Source organism: Columba livia, chromosome 1 (assembly GCF_036013475.1).
Source record: "Columba livia isolate bColLiv1 breed racing homer chromosome 1, bColLiv1.pat.W.v2, whole genome shotgun sequence".
NCBI classification, from domain to species: domain Eukaryota; kingdom Metazoa; phylum Chordata; class Aves; order Columbiformes; family Columbidae; genus Columba; species Columba livia.
In genome coordinates this window covers 203643529-203660141 of record NC_088602.1, presented here as the reverse complement: position 1 = coordinate 203660141, position 16613 = coordinate 203643529, and the positions used below count along the sequence as shown (strand labels likewise).

General features: G+C 48.1%; 2 protein-coding genes across 10 annotated transcripts in view; one reads left to right on the top strand and one right to left on the bottom strand.

Moving 5' to 3' along the window:
* The first annotated feature begins 316 nt into the window (after window positions 1–316).
* TMEM243 (transmembrane protein 243) lies at window positions 317–10003 on the top strand. The gene is made up of 4 exons (XM_065049249.1): window positions 317–663; window positions 6995–7045; window positions 8031–8135; window positions 9327–10003. The coding sequence occupies exons 1-4, from the start codon at window positions 586–588 to the stop codon at window positions 9447–9449; spliced, it is 357 nt and encodes a 118-aa protein (XP_064905321.1). The 5' UTR covers window positions 317–585; the 3' UTR covers window positions 9450–10003.
* The window catches only part of DMTF1 (cyclin D binding myb like transcription factor 1), a 49048-nt gene continuing 34329 nt past the window's right edge, over window positions 1895–16613 (bottom strand). For 6 of the 9 annotated variants that reach the window (XM_065049232.1, XM_065049233.1, XM_005512058.4 and 3 more), the window contains 4 exons: window positions 15990–16148; window positions 14882–15262; window positions 11962–12109; window positions 9830–11182 (listed from right to left, as the gene is read on the bottom strand). In XM_065049232.1, the coding sequence (XP_064905304.1) occupies window positions 11073–11182; window positions 11962–12109; window positions 14882–15262; window positions 15990–16148 (798 nt within the window). In that variant the 3' untranslated portion in view covers window positions 9830–11072. Of the gene's footprint in view, window positions 5604–9422; window positions 9541–9829; window positions 11183–11961; window positions 12110–12159; window positions 13026–14881; window positions 15263–15989; window positions 16149–16613 lie in introns of those variants that run through there. The other 3 variants (XR_010469639.1, XR_010469640.1, XM_065049230.1) reach the window with 2 other exon arrangements.

Sequence of the window (16613 nt, the reverse complement as noted above, 5' to 3'; positions counted from 1 at the left end):
TAATAAAAAATAACAAAACAACATAAAAAATAAGAAAATAAATAAAAATTAAAATATAATAAAAACAAAATATCAAAAATAACATTTAAAATAATAATAACATAAAAATAAAATAAAAAATAAATAAAATAAAAATAAAATAATAAAATAACATTAAAAAATAACATAACATAAAATTAAAACCCCTCATTAAAACACCCCCATAAAATAAGTAAACAAAATAAAATAAACCGCACAATTTCTCCAAATCACACCAGCAGCACCAACAATGAGAGTTGCTTAAACAACACAGCTCCGCTGACCAGCACATAAACACAACAGATACCGGCCCGGTGACCGCAGCTCCTCCGCCGCTCCCGCTCCGCGCAGGACTCGTCACAATCCCCCCCACGTGCGCCCGTGGACACGCGTACCCGCCCCCATTCGCAGGTGAACGGCCCCGGGCGGGCCCTGTCGCAGCCCCCCCCACCTCCGCGGGGGCGGGGCCGGGCGCGGGGGGCGTGGCTGCGCGCGGCGGGGCGCGGAGGGACGCGGAGCGGGGGCGCAGCATGAGGGCGCGGCCCCCGGCGCCCCCCGCTCCCCGCCATGGAGGGATTCGCCGCCCGCAGCTACGGCACCGGCGGCCCGGACAACCGGCCGCTCTTCGGGGAGACCTCGGCCAGGGTAAGGGCTGCGGCGGGCGGGGGGGGCGGCCGGTGCGCGGCTGCGTGAACGGGAAAAACACCGCCCGGAACCGGACCCCCAGTTCCCTCCCGTCCCCAACAAAATCAACCCCAGCAGTTAAAATGCAGCAGGAAGCCCCCCCGCGGTGTAAAAGCCCCCCCAGTAGTGAAGAAACAGTTTCTCTCCCCCCCCGCCACGCCGATAACGGTGGTTCTCCCCTGGGCTCAGCAAACGCAAAGAGCACCGCGGGCAGCCCCCAAATGGAGAGAAACCTGCCCAAATCCTGCAAACATTGAAACACCTATGGAATAAAAAATAATTATACCCACACACACCCCGCAACAGCACTGAAAATCAGTAAAGTGACAACAAAACTGAACCGCAATGGAAAAATGTAAAAGGAGCCCCCCCTAATTCCAAAAGGAACCCCTCAAATTGCCAGAATTATAAAAACAAACAAAATAAAGCAAAACCCGCTCTGATCTGTGCCCTAATCAATCAAAACCACCTCAAACAAACACCAACTGCAAAAACCCACCCCCGTCCCCAGAACAATTCCCCAAAGCAAGACCCCCTCCCCGAATAACAAACTCTCAAAGCATCCCCTCCACCCCCAAAGAAACAAACTTCCAAATAATTCCCCCCAAACCACCCCCGCCCTCCTTAAGCCCCCGGGGGGGTCAGCAAGGGCTGGGGGTGTAGGGAGCACCGGGGGGTCCCCTAAGGGGCTGGGGTACAGGGAGGGGGTCACCCCAGCCACGGTGCCCTCACCTGGGGTGTGTCACCCTGCAGCCCACTAACATGGGGCCCAGCACCCCAAGATGCATCTCACCTAATTTTGGGGGGTCTTTTCTGGAGATGGGGTTGGGGGCTGCTCTTGGTGCCCTCCTGGTAATGAGTTTTTCCCTGGCTGGGAGCGCTGACGTGTGGCGGCACCGACTCTTCAGGTGTCAAGTCCCCCGTAAGCCGCTCAGCCGGCTCTGGGCGCTGCTGCGGGTCGGGGTCGGTTTCAGGGGGCTGCGCTGGGGAGGGGGCTCCTTGATTGCCCCCGGGAGTCACGATACCCGGTGGTGCGCACCTGTTCCCAGCGGTTTGAGGGTTGTCCCGTTAGGGGAGGTTACCCATCAGTGTGTGGGTTTGCGGGGCTGCAGGCTGAAATTGTGCTGAGTTATTCACAAAAGTGTATAAAATCCATCATCCTCCCCCCAAACGCAATAGTTGGAAATGCTGCTAAAATTATAACATTTAATAAACACGTAAATGAAGTGATACCAGCCAAATTAGGGGGGAGAAAAAAGATGATGTGGGATAGGAGGAGGACAGGTGGGACCTCCGAGGGGATGAATTGAGGGGGAACAGTTCTCCCGTGGTAGTGGGTGCCAGCCCTGATGGGGAGCGCTGGAGGCGAGGGGACCTTTGCTGGAGTTGTGTTGGCCACTTCTTGACCAGGGATTTTGGGAAGCGTCCAGGGATGGGGACTGCTGGGGACTGGGATGTGCTGTTGGAGCTAGACAGCTCTCCCAGCAGGTGAACGCCAGAGTTCCCAGCCCAGGTCAAACCCTCCATCCCTGACCCCCATCTCTTTCTGGCTACAGCTCTGCTTGCAGACGAGAGCTGTAAATAATAAACATGCGATGCTGATATCAGTTCCTGGGATTGAGCGGGGATCTGGTGTCCTGCTCATCACCCCTGCCTATCTCCATGTGGGACCGGTGGCCTCTCCGTGCCATACCCGTGTCCAGTGGACAAGGGATCTCTGTGCTGGCTTGGGGTGGTTTCCTCCATGATTCACTGGGGTTGCTTGGAGATGGATGCTGGTGAGATCCGGAGCTGGAAACGGTCCATCTCGGAAATGGCGAAGCTGAACTTTGCCTTAAAATAGGAGCAGGTCTGCCTGGAGAAGCGCATCTCCCTGTGCTGTGGCTCCAGTTTTGGGTGTCTGCAAGCAATGGCCAGTGCTGGCAAACTGGGCCCCTCAGCTTGGGCTGGGCACAAGGCCATGGGGAGGGACAGGGGCAGTGCTCCTGCACCAGGGAGCCCTACACCCAAACCAGGGTCTGGTACCCTTGCCGGTGGTTGGAGATGGATGTAGAGATGGAGATGCCTTCTCATTGTCTTCTTAGGCTCTCCTGGTTTCCAAGCTGGTGGCTTTAGAGCTAAAGCCACCCTATGGGGATGAGAGCTGAGCAGCAGCATTGATGTTCTTCCCCTGCTGTGGCTGCTCCTGCCAAGCTCACCCCCCTGTGCTGGCTGGCAAGCAGAGGTTGTGGGCACGCTGGGACCAAAGAGGGGTGTGTAGGAAGCTGATGCTGATGAATGCCAAGCGCTGTGGATTCAGCTGTGGTTACCAGGGATGCAGCACTGGCAGCGAGCGGGTATGAGATGATACAAAGCAAAGGCACGAGCGGTAAGGTGGTAAAGAGGAGAGTGAGTGTTACAGATGCAGAACTTCTTGATGAAAGTAGAAGCTGTTTGGGTTCCCCTGTGATGGGAACATTAAATATAAGCAGCTGGTTGTTCAGGCTGGACACGAGGAAGAAATTTTTTACAATGAGGGTGGTGAAACACTGTCCCAGGTTGCCCAGAGAGGTGGTGGATGAACCATCCCTGGAGACATCCCAGGCCAGGCTGGACGGGGCTCTGAGCAACCTGATCTGGGTGAAGATGTCCCTGCTCGTGGCAGGGGTGGGACTGGATGAACCTTGAAAGTCTCTTCCAACCCAAACTATTGTACAACTCTCTGAATCTGTGATCTCTGATAGCTTTACCCCTACTGCACTCCGTGCTCAGACAACTCTCTCCAGCCTTTCGAATGAATTTACTTAATGTACTTAATCTATTCTGAGTTGGAAGAGACCCACCAGGATCACCGAGTCCAACTCCTGTTCTGCCCAGGACTGTCTGCTATTCCACGTAGTTCAATCTGGCACTAGGTTAAGGTGTCCCTGCAATGGGCTGGCGTCTCGCTGCCATTGCTGCTGACCATCTGGACTTGCTGATGTAAGGCATAAAAATGGCTTTTCCATCACGCCTGCAGAGATGCCACCAGGTACCCACCCTCCAGGGGACCAGCCCGTTCCCCTTCTCCTGGCCGAGCCTCTGCTGGGAGCTTGTTCCCCGTGGGCTCAGCCCACAAGCTGCTGACTTGGTGGATGCAACGTGCCGAGCTGCAATGGGGCAAAGAGCAAAGCTGTTGCTCTGTCAAAGCCTGCATGGCAGGCATGGTGGTGTTGGATACACTGTCAGTCCTCCTGGCTCGGGTTCCCTGTTGCTCAAAGGATTCTGGATTGTGTCCTCCAGCTTTGCGTGGGCTTGATGCTTCCTGACATCTCCCTTGCCAGGCAGCTGGAGGGAGATCTCTGCACCACAGCAGCTCCCTGGGGTCAGCCCTTTGCCTGCAGCCCCTGCAACACCCTCTGTGGAGCAGGAGGAGAGGGCAGAAACCCTCCTCTTTCGAAATACAGCTTGTGCAACACTGAAACACAGAAGTTGGTGTCCCTGTGAGAGCGCCCTGCACCCGTTCAGGTGACCTCCAGCAGCCTGCACACTCACTGCTTTGATGTGCATGATGCCTTTTTTTTCTTAATCTTTTTACTCTAGCAGCTGTCATATAATATACAGTCACGCTGGACAAGAATCAGCTGTGCTGATTGCAAGAGCTGGCTGTGCCAGACAGGTGACATGGCTTGTAGGACACATGGCTCGTCCCAGCCCGTTTCTGTTTGTCCGATATCGACAAGTGTCTGCCCGGGTTGGGCTGCACGCTCGGACACAGCGCGGAGGTGAAAGGCTCCGTCATCCCCAATCCCTTTAGCTGTCTCGGCCTCTGCTTGTGTATTTTTAACCTTTTTGCTGTGCTAAGCTGCCTGGGGCTGAAGTGTCAGCGGGCACCAGGGCATCCAGCCTCTCGCTGCTTTGCCAAGCCTGGGATTTCAGGATCAGTGGCTCTAATCCCTAGATCCTGAAATACCTTCTTCTGCTGGTGGCGCACTTGGAAAATTTTAGCGACTGCGGTTTTAAGCACGGGGAAGGGGATGCCCTGACCGCAGGGACTGGCTGTCACGCAGCCAAGCTGCTCCGTGCTGGCATCCTGACCCAATCTGGCTGCTGCCGCGATGTCCATCACTTGGTGGCATGAGATGAGAGGTCCCTGTGCTGCGGGGACACTCTCTCCTGTATACAATAAACCAGGGACAGAGAAATGTTCCACGGTCACCACTGAGTCTGACCCCCTCGTTTTCTCTTGGCACACCAGTCTGTGTTCTGGCAAAACAGGTGAATTCTGCCTATCTTAAAATTGCCACCCCCCAAGTCTGTAATTAATTAGGAAAAACCTAATCATGGCTGAGTTTCTGGATGGGGTGTCCTGTCCACAGGTATGTGACCGTGTGTCCGTCCCCGCCGGGCTGTCTGGAGAGCACTCCTTTCATCTCTGAGGAGCTGAGCCCAAATGCAAACTCTGGTCACCTCTGCAGAACCGCCTTGGTGGGCTCAGCCGGGTCTGCAGGGCAAGGGCAGAGCAAAACCGCCATCCTCTCCTGATACGGGAGTTGCTTTTGGGGGTGGTGACCCCACCGCATGCTGTCTAGATTAAAGTTAGCTTCGAGTTCTTTGATTAATTTATTTTAGCTTAGGTGGAGGAGCCCAGTGGAGCTGTTGTGATAATGTCTCATGGAGGTGATGTGGTTGCATTTCATTTTGTTGCTTCTATTACTTGCCTGGAGTTATTCCCCATAGCTCATTTTTTGGGGTTGGTGGTAGGTACCTCACAGACGGCTCCCAGGGGCTGTGGGAATGCTCTGTGTGCAGAAACGCTGGAGTGGAGGAGGTTTTTGTGCCTGGCTGGCGAGGACCTTGCACAGGGGTGTTGGTGACAGTTTCCCATGGAGGTCGGTCACTTCCCTCTGCTGCAGCCACCGCTGTGACTTGGGGCCTCTGAGCTGTAGGAGCATAAATGGTCTGGTTTACATAGAGAAGTTGGGACTATCAAAAGATGTTATTAAAACTCTGCTGGCTGTGGCACTTACCCTCGGGCTCGGAGGGACCCAACAGACACCGAGGAGGGCACAGCACCCACCTGTCACAGAACTGCAGGCTCAGGCACCTGAATTCTGCTGAGCCCTAAGTCAGGGCTGGTGATCTCCTGCTTGGCTCTCTGCCTTCTCCTCTTTGCTTTCTCCTCCTGCCCCGCTAAACTTCTTCACAACCTGGGGCTTTCCCCTCTATAAATCAGCTTCCAAACTGTAATGCCAGAGGAGAAGGCGAGTGTGTAACCACGAGCAAAGCCTGGGTTGTGCTGCCTGCCAGCTGGGATGTCTTTGGACAAGATGCTTTCTCTGCTGCAGCTCTTGCAAATGACTCTCCTTTTCTCACTGACTTTTCAGCCTACATTTAACAACCCCCATTATAATTAATTGAAGTTCTGAGTTTGTTTTTTTTTTTTTCTCTCTGCACATCTTCTCTATTGTAGCTGTTCTAGTATTTTATTTGGGGAGCCAGTTGTTGGGGGTGTTACACCTGGCTGCGTGCAGCCCAATCCAACTTTGGCACTGTGAAGCAAGGGGGGAGGCAGGTGTCTTGGCAGAGATGGGAGTGCTCTCCTTTTGCATCAAGTTGTTTATTGCTCCAGCGAGTGTGTCAACACCAAGGTCCTGCCCTGGAGTCTTCTCTGAGCCCATGGTGACACAGCCCGGTGTCACTGCTGGTCCCTGCCCTGATGCCGTCTGGGGTGGGACTGTGATGCTGACACCCAGGGATGCCTCTTCCTAGGTGCAAAAAGATTTTCTTCTCCCAGCCCTGTGTTTTATACTGATGGGGAGCAGCAGAAAGAAGCGTCTGTCCAAGCAGGGCCACCCTGAGGTGTCTTCGGGTCTACTGGTGCTGTGGGAACGTTTGGGATGCAGGGAACATTCACCTCCCTGCCCGCAGCCCACAAATTCCCACCTGAGACACTATAAAGCTATTCATTCTTGGGCTCTGTGCCTAAAATAAGCTTTCTCCTTTAATCTCCGTCTGTGCTCTCCCACTTTAAAAAGACATTCAAAAAGGATTTGCACAGCTGTGATTGATTTGGACATGGTGAAGAAGCCAGTTCCAAATGAGCAAACCTGCTGCGCAAGGACGTGGCCAGTACAACCTCCCCGAGGTCCATGGAGTCAATGGAGAACTTCGGAGCTGACCAGGGAGCCTCGGTGTTGCTGCTGAGTGTGCTGGGGATAACGTGGGTCCTGGCTGATGTGGTGCACTCAGAATTGTCCGTTACTGTTCTGTGTGGTTTCTCTTTTTTATTTTTTAATAAGGCGTGCATGTAACTGTCCTCTCTCTTCTTCAGGACAGAGTCATCAATCTAGTTGTTGGCGGCTTAACGTCCTTGCTGCTTGTAGTAAGTATCCTCTGTCCTGCGTTTTGTTTCTCTCTTACCTGATGTGGTGTAAAACCAGAGTTCCTCCCCAAAGCAGGAGGAAAAATTTCGCTGACCAAATAGGCTGTAGTTTGGGGCCCTGGTAGTCACTTTGGAGCACATCGGTCTTGTGAAACTCTTTGACAACAGGGGAAGAAGGAGAATACTTTTCATAGAATCACAGGATGGTTGGGGTTGGAAGTGACCTCTGGAGATCATCCAGTCCAGCCCACCTGTAAAGCAGGTTCACCAGAGCAGATCACACAGGAATGTGTCCAGGTGGTTTTGAATGTCTCCAGAGAATGAGACTCCACAGCCTTTCTTCAAGCCATGTTTTAAGATCCAGCTGTGCAATAAAAAGCCCCAAGTGTGTGGGCAGGTTGTCCATCCCGACCAAATTTGAGGCTGTGTGAGATGACAAAGTGCTTATGATGGAGAACTGTTTTGCTTCTCTTGATTTCCTTCTATTTATGACTTATTTCCCTCTATTTATGGACTATAGGAGATTTTCCCTGGTTTGTCACTTTGTCTTGGGCTATGCCTTCCCCAAGCTTTAAAGACAAACCCAACACCATTGTGACTGGAGAGCATCAGTTCTGTGGTCCATGGCGGCAGCATCGCGTGCGAGCTGGGGTGCAGGGAGGTGTTGGGAGAGCCCAGGTGCCAGCTGGTGGGATGCTTGGCTGAAGCGATGCTCCTGCACGGGTGGTGAGCACCCCCGTGCCTGCTGGCTCTCTGGCGGTTCGGAGGACAGTTTCCTGATACAAGTGAAGTTTTCATCATTTTATTTCCCCACTTCTTAAGTCTGCAGTTGTGTCCAAGTAATTTTCCTCCAGAATTCTACATTTCCCTTCAGGTCTTCACACGGTGGGAGTTAAAGCGCAGGGAGGGGTGTACAGAGCCGGACGCAAGCGCTGCGGTACGGCAGAGGAGAGCAAAGTCTTCATCTTTGTTTTCCTCCATACAGGTCACTCTAATCAGTGCTTTTGTCTTCCCGCAACTACCTCCAAAACCTGTGAATATATTTTTTGCTTTCTGCATCTCCTTGTGTTGCATTTCTGCTGGCATACTTGTAAGTACCGCCACATTTGCTGTGCGAGCTTTTGAGGGTATGACTGAGGATTAAATGCAAATAAAATCTGCTTTACGTGGTGCCGCCTTCTTTTTTACACTCTCCCAGAAAAGCGCTCCTGCTTCCATAGAACAAGTTGACTATGAAAGCGTGGGAAGCATTTTTGTGTTTGCTGCAGAGTAAATGTGTGAACTAAGCCAACTTCTGCAGCCCAGCTGTGATGCAAGACTTGTCACCTCTGTCACGGTGCCAACTGTAGCTGCCAGAGGAGACATGAAGTAGGAAACTCGGGAGCAGAGCAATGAGAGGGGAACACAGAGATGATTGTGCTGCAGAAGGTGGAGCAAAGCTCTTGAGGTGGTGGGGCCAGAGGGGAACTTGGGGGAGTCCTTGACCTTTCAGAGGCTCAGGGGATGAGTTACAGGGGCAAGAAGCTACAGCAGGTGCCACTTTGTCTGGGTAGTAGCAGAGGTTCCTCTGCTCAACAGTTGCGGCATCCCAAGAGTTGGTCCCAAGGGTTGGCAAAGGGAACTGGCAGCTCAGAGCTCGCAGAATGGTTTGGGTTGGAAGGGATCTTCAAAGATCATCTCTAGTCCAACCCCCCTGCAATGAGCAGGGGCATCAGTGGCTCCTTCCTCTGCTGTAGCTTTTCATACTTGGAGCATTCTCCTTCCCCCAGCTCTGACCTGGAACGGTCACAGCCCTGAGCTCCCTGGTCAGGACCAGTTTCTGGTTCTACAGCTGGTAGCCAGGATAGATATATCATGTACTGCAAAACCTGACATTGGGCATCATCAACCTTGTGTAGCCAGTTTTGAATGTTTACAAACCAACCAACCCACCCATCCTCTTCAACAAAGCTGACAAGATAACCCGTATCTTCATAGCTAACCCAGCACCCATGTTTCACAAACAGCCTTGTTTTGGGAAGAAAGACCCTGCCAAATTCTTCTTTGTGTATTCCACAAGCATATTAAGAAAACATAGGTGGTATTTCTTGTTAAGCAAATAAGCTGGATTCCACAGCTAGTCTTCTCTAGTAAGATGAAGCTGGGTTGTTTTACAGAAAAAACCAAAACCAAACCCCACAACCACTCAAAACAACTTCTAGAAGTTGCCAGTTCAGTTACTATAAAAGCTTCCTCAGAAGTAGTACCTGGCCTTTTAATACAAACTCCTTCTCTCTTCCAGATCTACTGGTATCGACAAGGAGACCTGGAACCTAAATTTAGGAACCTGATTTACTATATATTATTTTCTATTGTCATGTTATGTATATGTGCCAACCTGTACTTCCATGAAGTGGGCAAATGACGGACAATGGGGATCTCAGTGATGATGCTCCTGGGCCAGACTGCTTCCAGCTCAGCTCTCAGCTCGAGACATTTCAGTGAGGACAATCAGCCTGAGAGGAAAGAAGTGGGTTGTGCAAGGATAAACCAGTACATGATTTTCATGTAAATGTATATGTAATGTCCCTCTTGTTGGGGAGAATTATTGCCATAAGACGTGACATTCTGCTTTTTTTTGAAGAGCTACTGTTGCACTTAATGAACATTCCAGTTGTACTGATGTTTCAGAATGGCACAAGCTTTTTCATTTTGGAAAAAACTGCATTTTTTATTACTGTACAAATAAACTGCAGCATTGCAAGGATCTGTAGCAGTATGAATAAATGGCATCTTACAGTTACGTAAGACAAATACTCTTTATTTTGTTTAAACTGAATATACAATTATTTCTGTTCCCTAGGCAACCATTTGAAACTACAACTTGTTTTTCACATTAACAAAACCACAGACTGAAAAAGACCAACTCTTGATTATGAAGAGCTAATTACAGAAATAAATAAAATAATTTATACATGAGTCTTTAGTTTCTATAGCTTTTTCTCGCAATCCCTAGCTAACAGGCTGCTGCTCAGCCTAGTGTCTGTTCCAACCCTTGAGTGTAGGAATCAATTGGCTCCCTTTGCCTCGGGGCCCTATGCCCAAATTCTCACAGAGCTCTTTCTCCAAGACTTTGCCACCTCCACACCACCCCCAATCCACTAACCTGCTGCATAAATCACCTCTGGAGAGGTGGCTGGTAGTGTCATGTAAACAGCGAGAGAGACAAATGTTCCAGCCTACTCACAACAGTCTTCAAAGAAGTTACAAGCTTGTGGGGGGAGGCTGGTGAGTCCCAGTAGCTTCCCTTTCTCATAGCCCTTCCCTTTTTATTCAGCTTGCTGTAGTGATGAAAGAAAATAAAAAATTAAAAAGAAAAATCCATAAGTGATCTTTCTGAGCTCTGTCCGTTGCCAGCAACGGAGTCCTCAGGAACAAGCAGACCTGGCAAGTCCCATAAGCATCTGTGTTTTTCTTCCTATGCCGCAGATGTACTAACAAACCAGACGAGATGGGAATACAGACCATTTCTCCAGGATGCTGCCTGTGCTCCCTGAAGTCCTCGATGGAATACATTTTTTCCTGAAATGTAACAGTCTCTTACTCCATGTATTACAACAGTCAGTAAGTGCAGAATTCCTCACGCCTTCTTCATGAAACATGTGCAAACTCATTCTTGCTGTGGCACTAAGAGGCTATGGTCCACAATCCTTGACTTCTGTCCAGTTTTCCAGATGTGCAGCTCAGCACACCAGGAACGAGTCAGATCAGAATTGACCACGTGGATCCCAGCAGTGAGCACTGCAAGAGATTCTTTAAGAACACTGAAACACCCTGGCTGAGACATCAGGCTTCGGTTTGCTGCCCTGTAACCCTTCACAAATGAGGTAAATAGCCTGAGCAGAGAAAGTGCACTGTAGTCATTTCAAACTGGAAGCTTCTGTTTAAAGACACTGACTGACTACTTTCTTTGGAAATGTGGCACAGGGTTGTCACTAATTTCACAATGTGAACACGGTCAATAGAAAATGGACACGATGACTGCTTCTCAGTGACAGCTCACTAAATCTTCAACGTCCTTTGAATCTTCCGAGGCGGGACTGCCCAACGATGAGCCGATAATGTGTGACCCATCTCCGTGATGCTGCAGGATAGGATCTGTCAGGAGACACAGTACATTAGAACCAGTATTTACTGTGCCATTATAACAAGATATAAGATACACATTTCGGAGGCAGAAAATGCAGTCTGGAATTTTAACTGATTTTAAGCAATGTTGCTCAAACTAGTCCTCGATTTCTAGTTCTAAGGTAAGCTGTGACTAATATAGATGCAACTGGTGTGACTCACATTTGGATTAATCAGGTATGACTATGTCAGGCCTCGTGTGGACCCTCTGATGGCTTTGCAAGGAGAACCCTTTCTTGTTAGGTGCAGCAGTGGGAGAATGTGTCTGAGATGACTCTTGGCATTGGGAAGTGTGGTGCAAACCCTTCCAGTTGAGTGCTGTGCAAACACAACCCCAAACAGCCCAGCCCCTCATCACGAGAGGCATCAAGTGCCATTTCTGATGCCTCTGGTCTTCGCTCAAATAAGAAATTTCATTCAAGCACCAGGCGTGAGGAAACACACACTAAAGAAAGTTACTCATTAGCCTGTGTGTACTAATTCAAGGCTTAAGGGCAATGGAAACAGCTCAGCGAGTGATGAAGCAGCTGCTGTTCTAATGCTTTTCCCACAAGGTTAAGTGGGACTTTCTTGCACTTCTACAGATGCAAGTAGGGTAACTAACTTGCTTAAAGTTCCATAGCAATGACATGGGAGATAATTTAAGAGAAAGCAAGGACCTACAAAGTGGTGTTTATGGGACCCCAAAGTGCCACACTGCCTGAATGAATCCTAGCTGCAGCATCAGCCGCATGAAGGGACTGATGTACCTGTTAGAGTTGTCAGGGGCAAGACTGATTCGCCATCGATATCATCCGTTGTCTGGATAAAACCATGAGAAGAAGGAACAATAAGCACAGTCTCATCATCTATTGTAGGCTGATCAACTTGTTCTTCTATCGTTGGAGAACCCAGGTCCTGCACAACACAGAACAACAGGACATGACAGTGTATTCTTGGCAGCCTCAACAAAAAAACCTGCTGTGGTCAGCCACACGCCATAATAAGCAACAGACTCCCTGGATGAATTTTATCTCATTAAATTGAAATGTCAGCATCTGAGCTAGTTTATTTCAGCATTTATAGGGCACGTTTCATTGCAGTGCAGGCATCTAAAAACAAGATGAGAAGAATTCTACGCTGTGAGCAGTATGAGGGCAAGGAGAGAGGAGAGCCTGCTGGGTGGTGATAAAACGTCCTCTTGTACATCAAACATTTTGTCTATAAGGAGGAATAATTAAGCTTTGGCAGTACTTGCTGTCTAGATGTTCTGAGATACTGAAGCATTGCCTTTGTAGTACTTACCAGCTTCACAAACACAATCCATTTACCTGAACTTAATACTTAGTTTTGCAATTCCTGCTTCTGTGTCAAGTTTTAACTACTGGACACGGAGCTCAAAAGACCCGTTTTAATTACTGTGCCTTGCTTGCCCTGTAACTTGCTGACTGTAGGGTGGCTCCAAATATTTTGAGCTGAGCCTCATTATATAAAAAAATTAGCAACACACTGATTCCTTCCAGGTACAGACTGTCAACACCCCCACCCCTCTTTTGGTTCCATAAGAGCTGCTGCCTCTTCGCTGCGTCCGGCAGCGCTAGCACTGAAATGCCAGTAACACGTCTGGCTCACTTTGTGTCCCAGCACACTCCAGCGGGCTCCTGATTCTGCAAACGCAGTGAAAATACATCCTAGATAGTGCTGCCACAGTAAGCAGGGATATTCGGGTTCCAGTTTTTGTGTGTAACGTGTAAAGTTTGTTCGAGCTTCAGGAATCACTGTGCAGAACGCTAGTAAATGTTGCTGGCACAATGGGGGGTACCTGGATTTATCCCTGTTTTCAGAGAGAGTGGGAAATGTCTGGGAGAGGTTAAAGAAACCCCTGAAGTTCCTCCACCTAGTTTTTTAGGAAAACTTGTTTTCCTACATAGTTTCCCAATGTTTTTGCAAAGGCAACTGCCTGAAAACCCCTTCCCTGGTGCCACTGGAGAGCTACAGCTCAGCAAATCAGACCTGCTCCAAACTGCACCCATTCACGCAAGGCACACCGTGCCTGACCTGCAAAAGCAGCTTTCTGCAGAGAGCACAGCGGAACCGGCCCACGATAAGCAGTGTGAAACTGGGCAAAGGAGGCGTGAAAAACTAAAGAAGCCATTGTGGCAAATGGGCACCTTTCCCAGGCAGGAATAATAACACCCTGCAGCACGACTGCCTGCTTCCCATGCCCACACGCACAGCGACAGCGCAACACTGGCTAACGTGGAAAAATAACACTGACTTAAAGAAAGCAAAATTTAGGCATGTGTTTCTAGAGTAACTGTTCACTTAGAATCACTCACAGTTCACTATTTCCTAGAATTTAAATACACATATCAAACTTCAATCTGACTAGAAGTGTAAGGCAAAGCAGAATTACAAACTCTGTTTTTTTTTGTATTGGAAGGTTTTGTACATCTTTATATCCTGCTGCTGCAATTTCTACAAAGTTTAATTAGGAACTAGGTTTGTAGCAAAGGTTTACTAATCCTACCCTTAGAAGCTGAAATTCTAAACCAAGAGTAGAAAGCTGATGGGCTGCCTTAGTCGTTGAGAATCTTATCACAACTATGTCAACCATGAGACATGGAAGAAAAAAATGAAAGAATAATGCCCAGCCTCAGATGTGTTCAGGATCCAAATACTTCTGCAGCAGCAGACTGTGGAGAGGTTGAAGATCCTCCACTTTGTAAAAGCAGAATGGATATGAAGTGTCTGTTTTTCAAAGACAATGCCTAACAAAGTCTCAGCATATCAACAATGGATTTTCAAGATGGATAAAGCAGAATTACAGCAATTGTAGAGCACAGTGTTTTAGAGAACAGGATGAGGTACTTGAATCTAACTTATATCTTTCCGCAGTATAACCTAGTCAAGCTTCTAAGGGAAGAGGTATTTTCTACCCACTGAAGAGAATTACCTTCTTTTCAACATCTCTCTTTTCTTGTGCTTACTCATTACGATAGTTTCAACAACTGAAAGATGGAGGAACTTAGTATAAACAATCCAAATGCCCCAAATAATTCAGATAAATGCATTTCTGCATCTCAGGTGTCGGAGCTGAATAAAACTGAGGCCAGAGAGAGAGATGGCTAAAATGGCTACATTCCAATTTAACAGATAGTTAACTGGAGTACTATGTGTAATGTGTCCTCAAAGAATGGAAACTGGTGCACTTAAAAATATGTTATTAGATTCACAGAGCAAAAGCTAAACACTGTACCCCACCTCCCTTGCTCAGCACTCTATCTACCTATAAAGTATGTGTGTTGGACAATTAACAGTCTAGTTTAAAGCAACATCATCAAATAGGATTAAGGTGAAGGCAACTGTCTGGTGCCACCAACACTCCTGCCTGACAAAGTCATCAAGCAAATGTACCCTGAGTAGTGAAACAACTCCACAGCTAGTGAGGTACTCAATGCTCCAGACAAAGTTAAATATATGCCTTAGTTCCATATTAAATGCTGGCACTTTCATAGCCATATTAACAAAGCTCAAGGATAGAAGATCCAAACAAAATGCTTAGAACTATGATACACGTGAAATCACTGACATATTCATACAAACAGTTTAACGTAAAGGTCCAAGATGCAATTAAATCATTCTCGTTGCAGCGATAGGGAAAATATCAAGTATCACACACTGCCTTACCTCAGTAACATAAGTGCTGGGTAAATCCGAGTGAGAATCCTCTTCCTGTTTCAGGTCTGCATCTGTAATCTCAGTTCTTACTGTAATTCCATCCATCAGTTCAGTTCTATTCCTGCCGCTGAATTTGGAGGCATCATCTTCATTGTAGGCTGACTGCTCTTCGTCACTCAGCTTGGGTGGACGGATATCACCTGGGAAAGTGTTTGTTTCTAGGGTGTCGTGAGGATCTGTCAGGTCAGCCGACTGAATGTCTGAATCAACAGCGAGTTCTGCCTGAGCGACAGAGGAGGAGATGTCTTCAGCAGCGACGGTGCGGATTATGACACTTGGTGTGTGGCACTGCACCGTGACATTGTCACTTGTATTTAACAAGTGCTCTGGCTGTAAGCGGTATTTGCAAAAAGAGACACAAACAAAAAAACATCAGAGGCTTTCCTCTAAATATCTTCGAATCTTTCAGCAAAGGAAAGCAAAAGGATTCAAAGAACTCATTAGTAAGTGTAATTTACAGTTTTACGTATATAGCACGTGAGCCTAGGTCATCTGTTGACCTTTTCCGGCCTTAAATGATGAATTTGTAGTCTAAATTTGGTGTCAACTGTTCTATAATTCACAAAGTAAATATGTAATATGAAACAGAAGCAACTGTTCAGGTGAGTATCGCTGTAGATTCAAAAGATCAGAGCTTTTTTCCTGAATTTTGCATCACTTTCATTATTTGATCTCCAGTTTGCTTCTCCTTCCTTTCCTCTAATAAAAAGTAAGTCAGTTACTACTGAACAAGTTTTGTGAACACCCATATTTCTGAGAGGAACATCAGGAAACCCTGGTGTTTTGTTTCAGTGGGACAAACCACTAGATGGAGACAACACGTTCAGCCACAATATGAACTAAGTTGCTTACTAAGCTGTTTTCAACCAACTTGAAGCTTCTTTTTAGAAACAGTACAGAAAACTAAATTCTCAGCGTCAGTCTTTTAAGCAAAACAACATTGTTATGACTTAAGAACTGTTTACAAATTTAACATGCGCATATAGTGACCTGCATTATTATGTTCCAATACCCCCCACTGCCCAAACTCCAGTCTTTTCGCTGCTCACATACATACCGACAAGGCATGAACGATGATCTGCTCTGGGGAGGCTGGAGCAGCAGCTGCCGTGAGGGTCATGGTAGGACTTGTTGTCAGCGTTAAAGGAAGGCCTTGGCTTGAGCTTGTCTGCAGTAAGTACGTACCTGGTGTGCCAGTCGGCTGGAGATGGAAAGACTACAAAAGACAATACAAGTTTAATACCCAAACGCAACGCCTTCCTGGGACACACCAAGTGTGCTTATTTACATAGAATTGTAGAGTAGTTTGGGATGGCAGGGACCTTCAAAGGTCACCCAGTTTCCCCCTGCCATGAGCAGGGACATCTTCACCCAGCTCAGGTTGCTCAGAGCCCCGTCCAGCCTGGCCTGGGATGTCTCCAGGGATGGTTCATCCACCACCTCTCTGGGCAACCTGGGCCAGCGTTTCACCACCCTCAGTGTAAAAAATTTCTTCCTCATGTCTAACTTAAATCTCCCCTCCTCTTGTGAACTAGCCTAACTGTAAGTCCCCTGGAGAACAAACACACAAATCCAATCTCTCACTGTTCTGCACTCCAGAAGTAGAAAAACTCATCTACAGCCTCAGGCTACCAAGACAAGTATTATGGCTAAGAGTCAAGCAGGGCTGTATTTTGCTGTA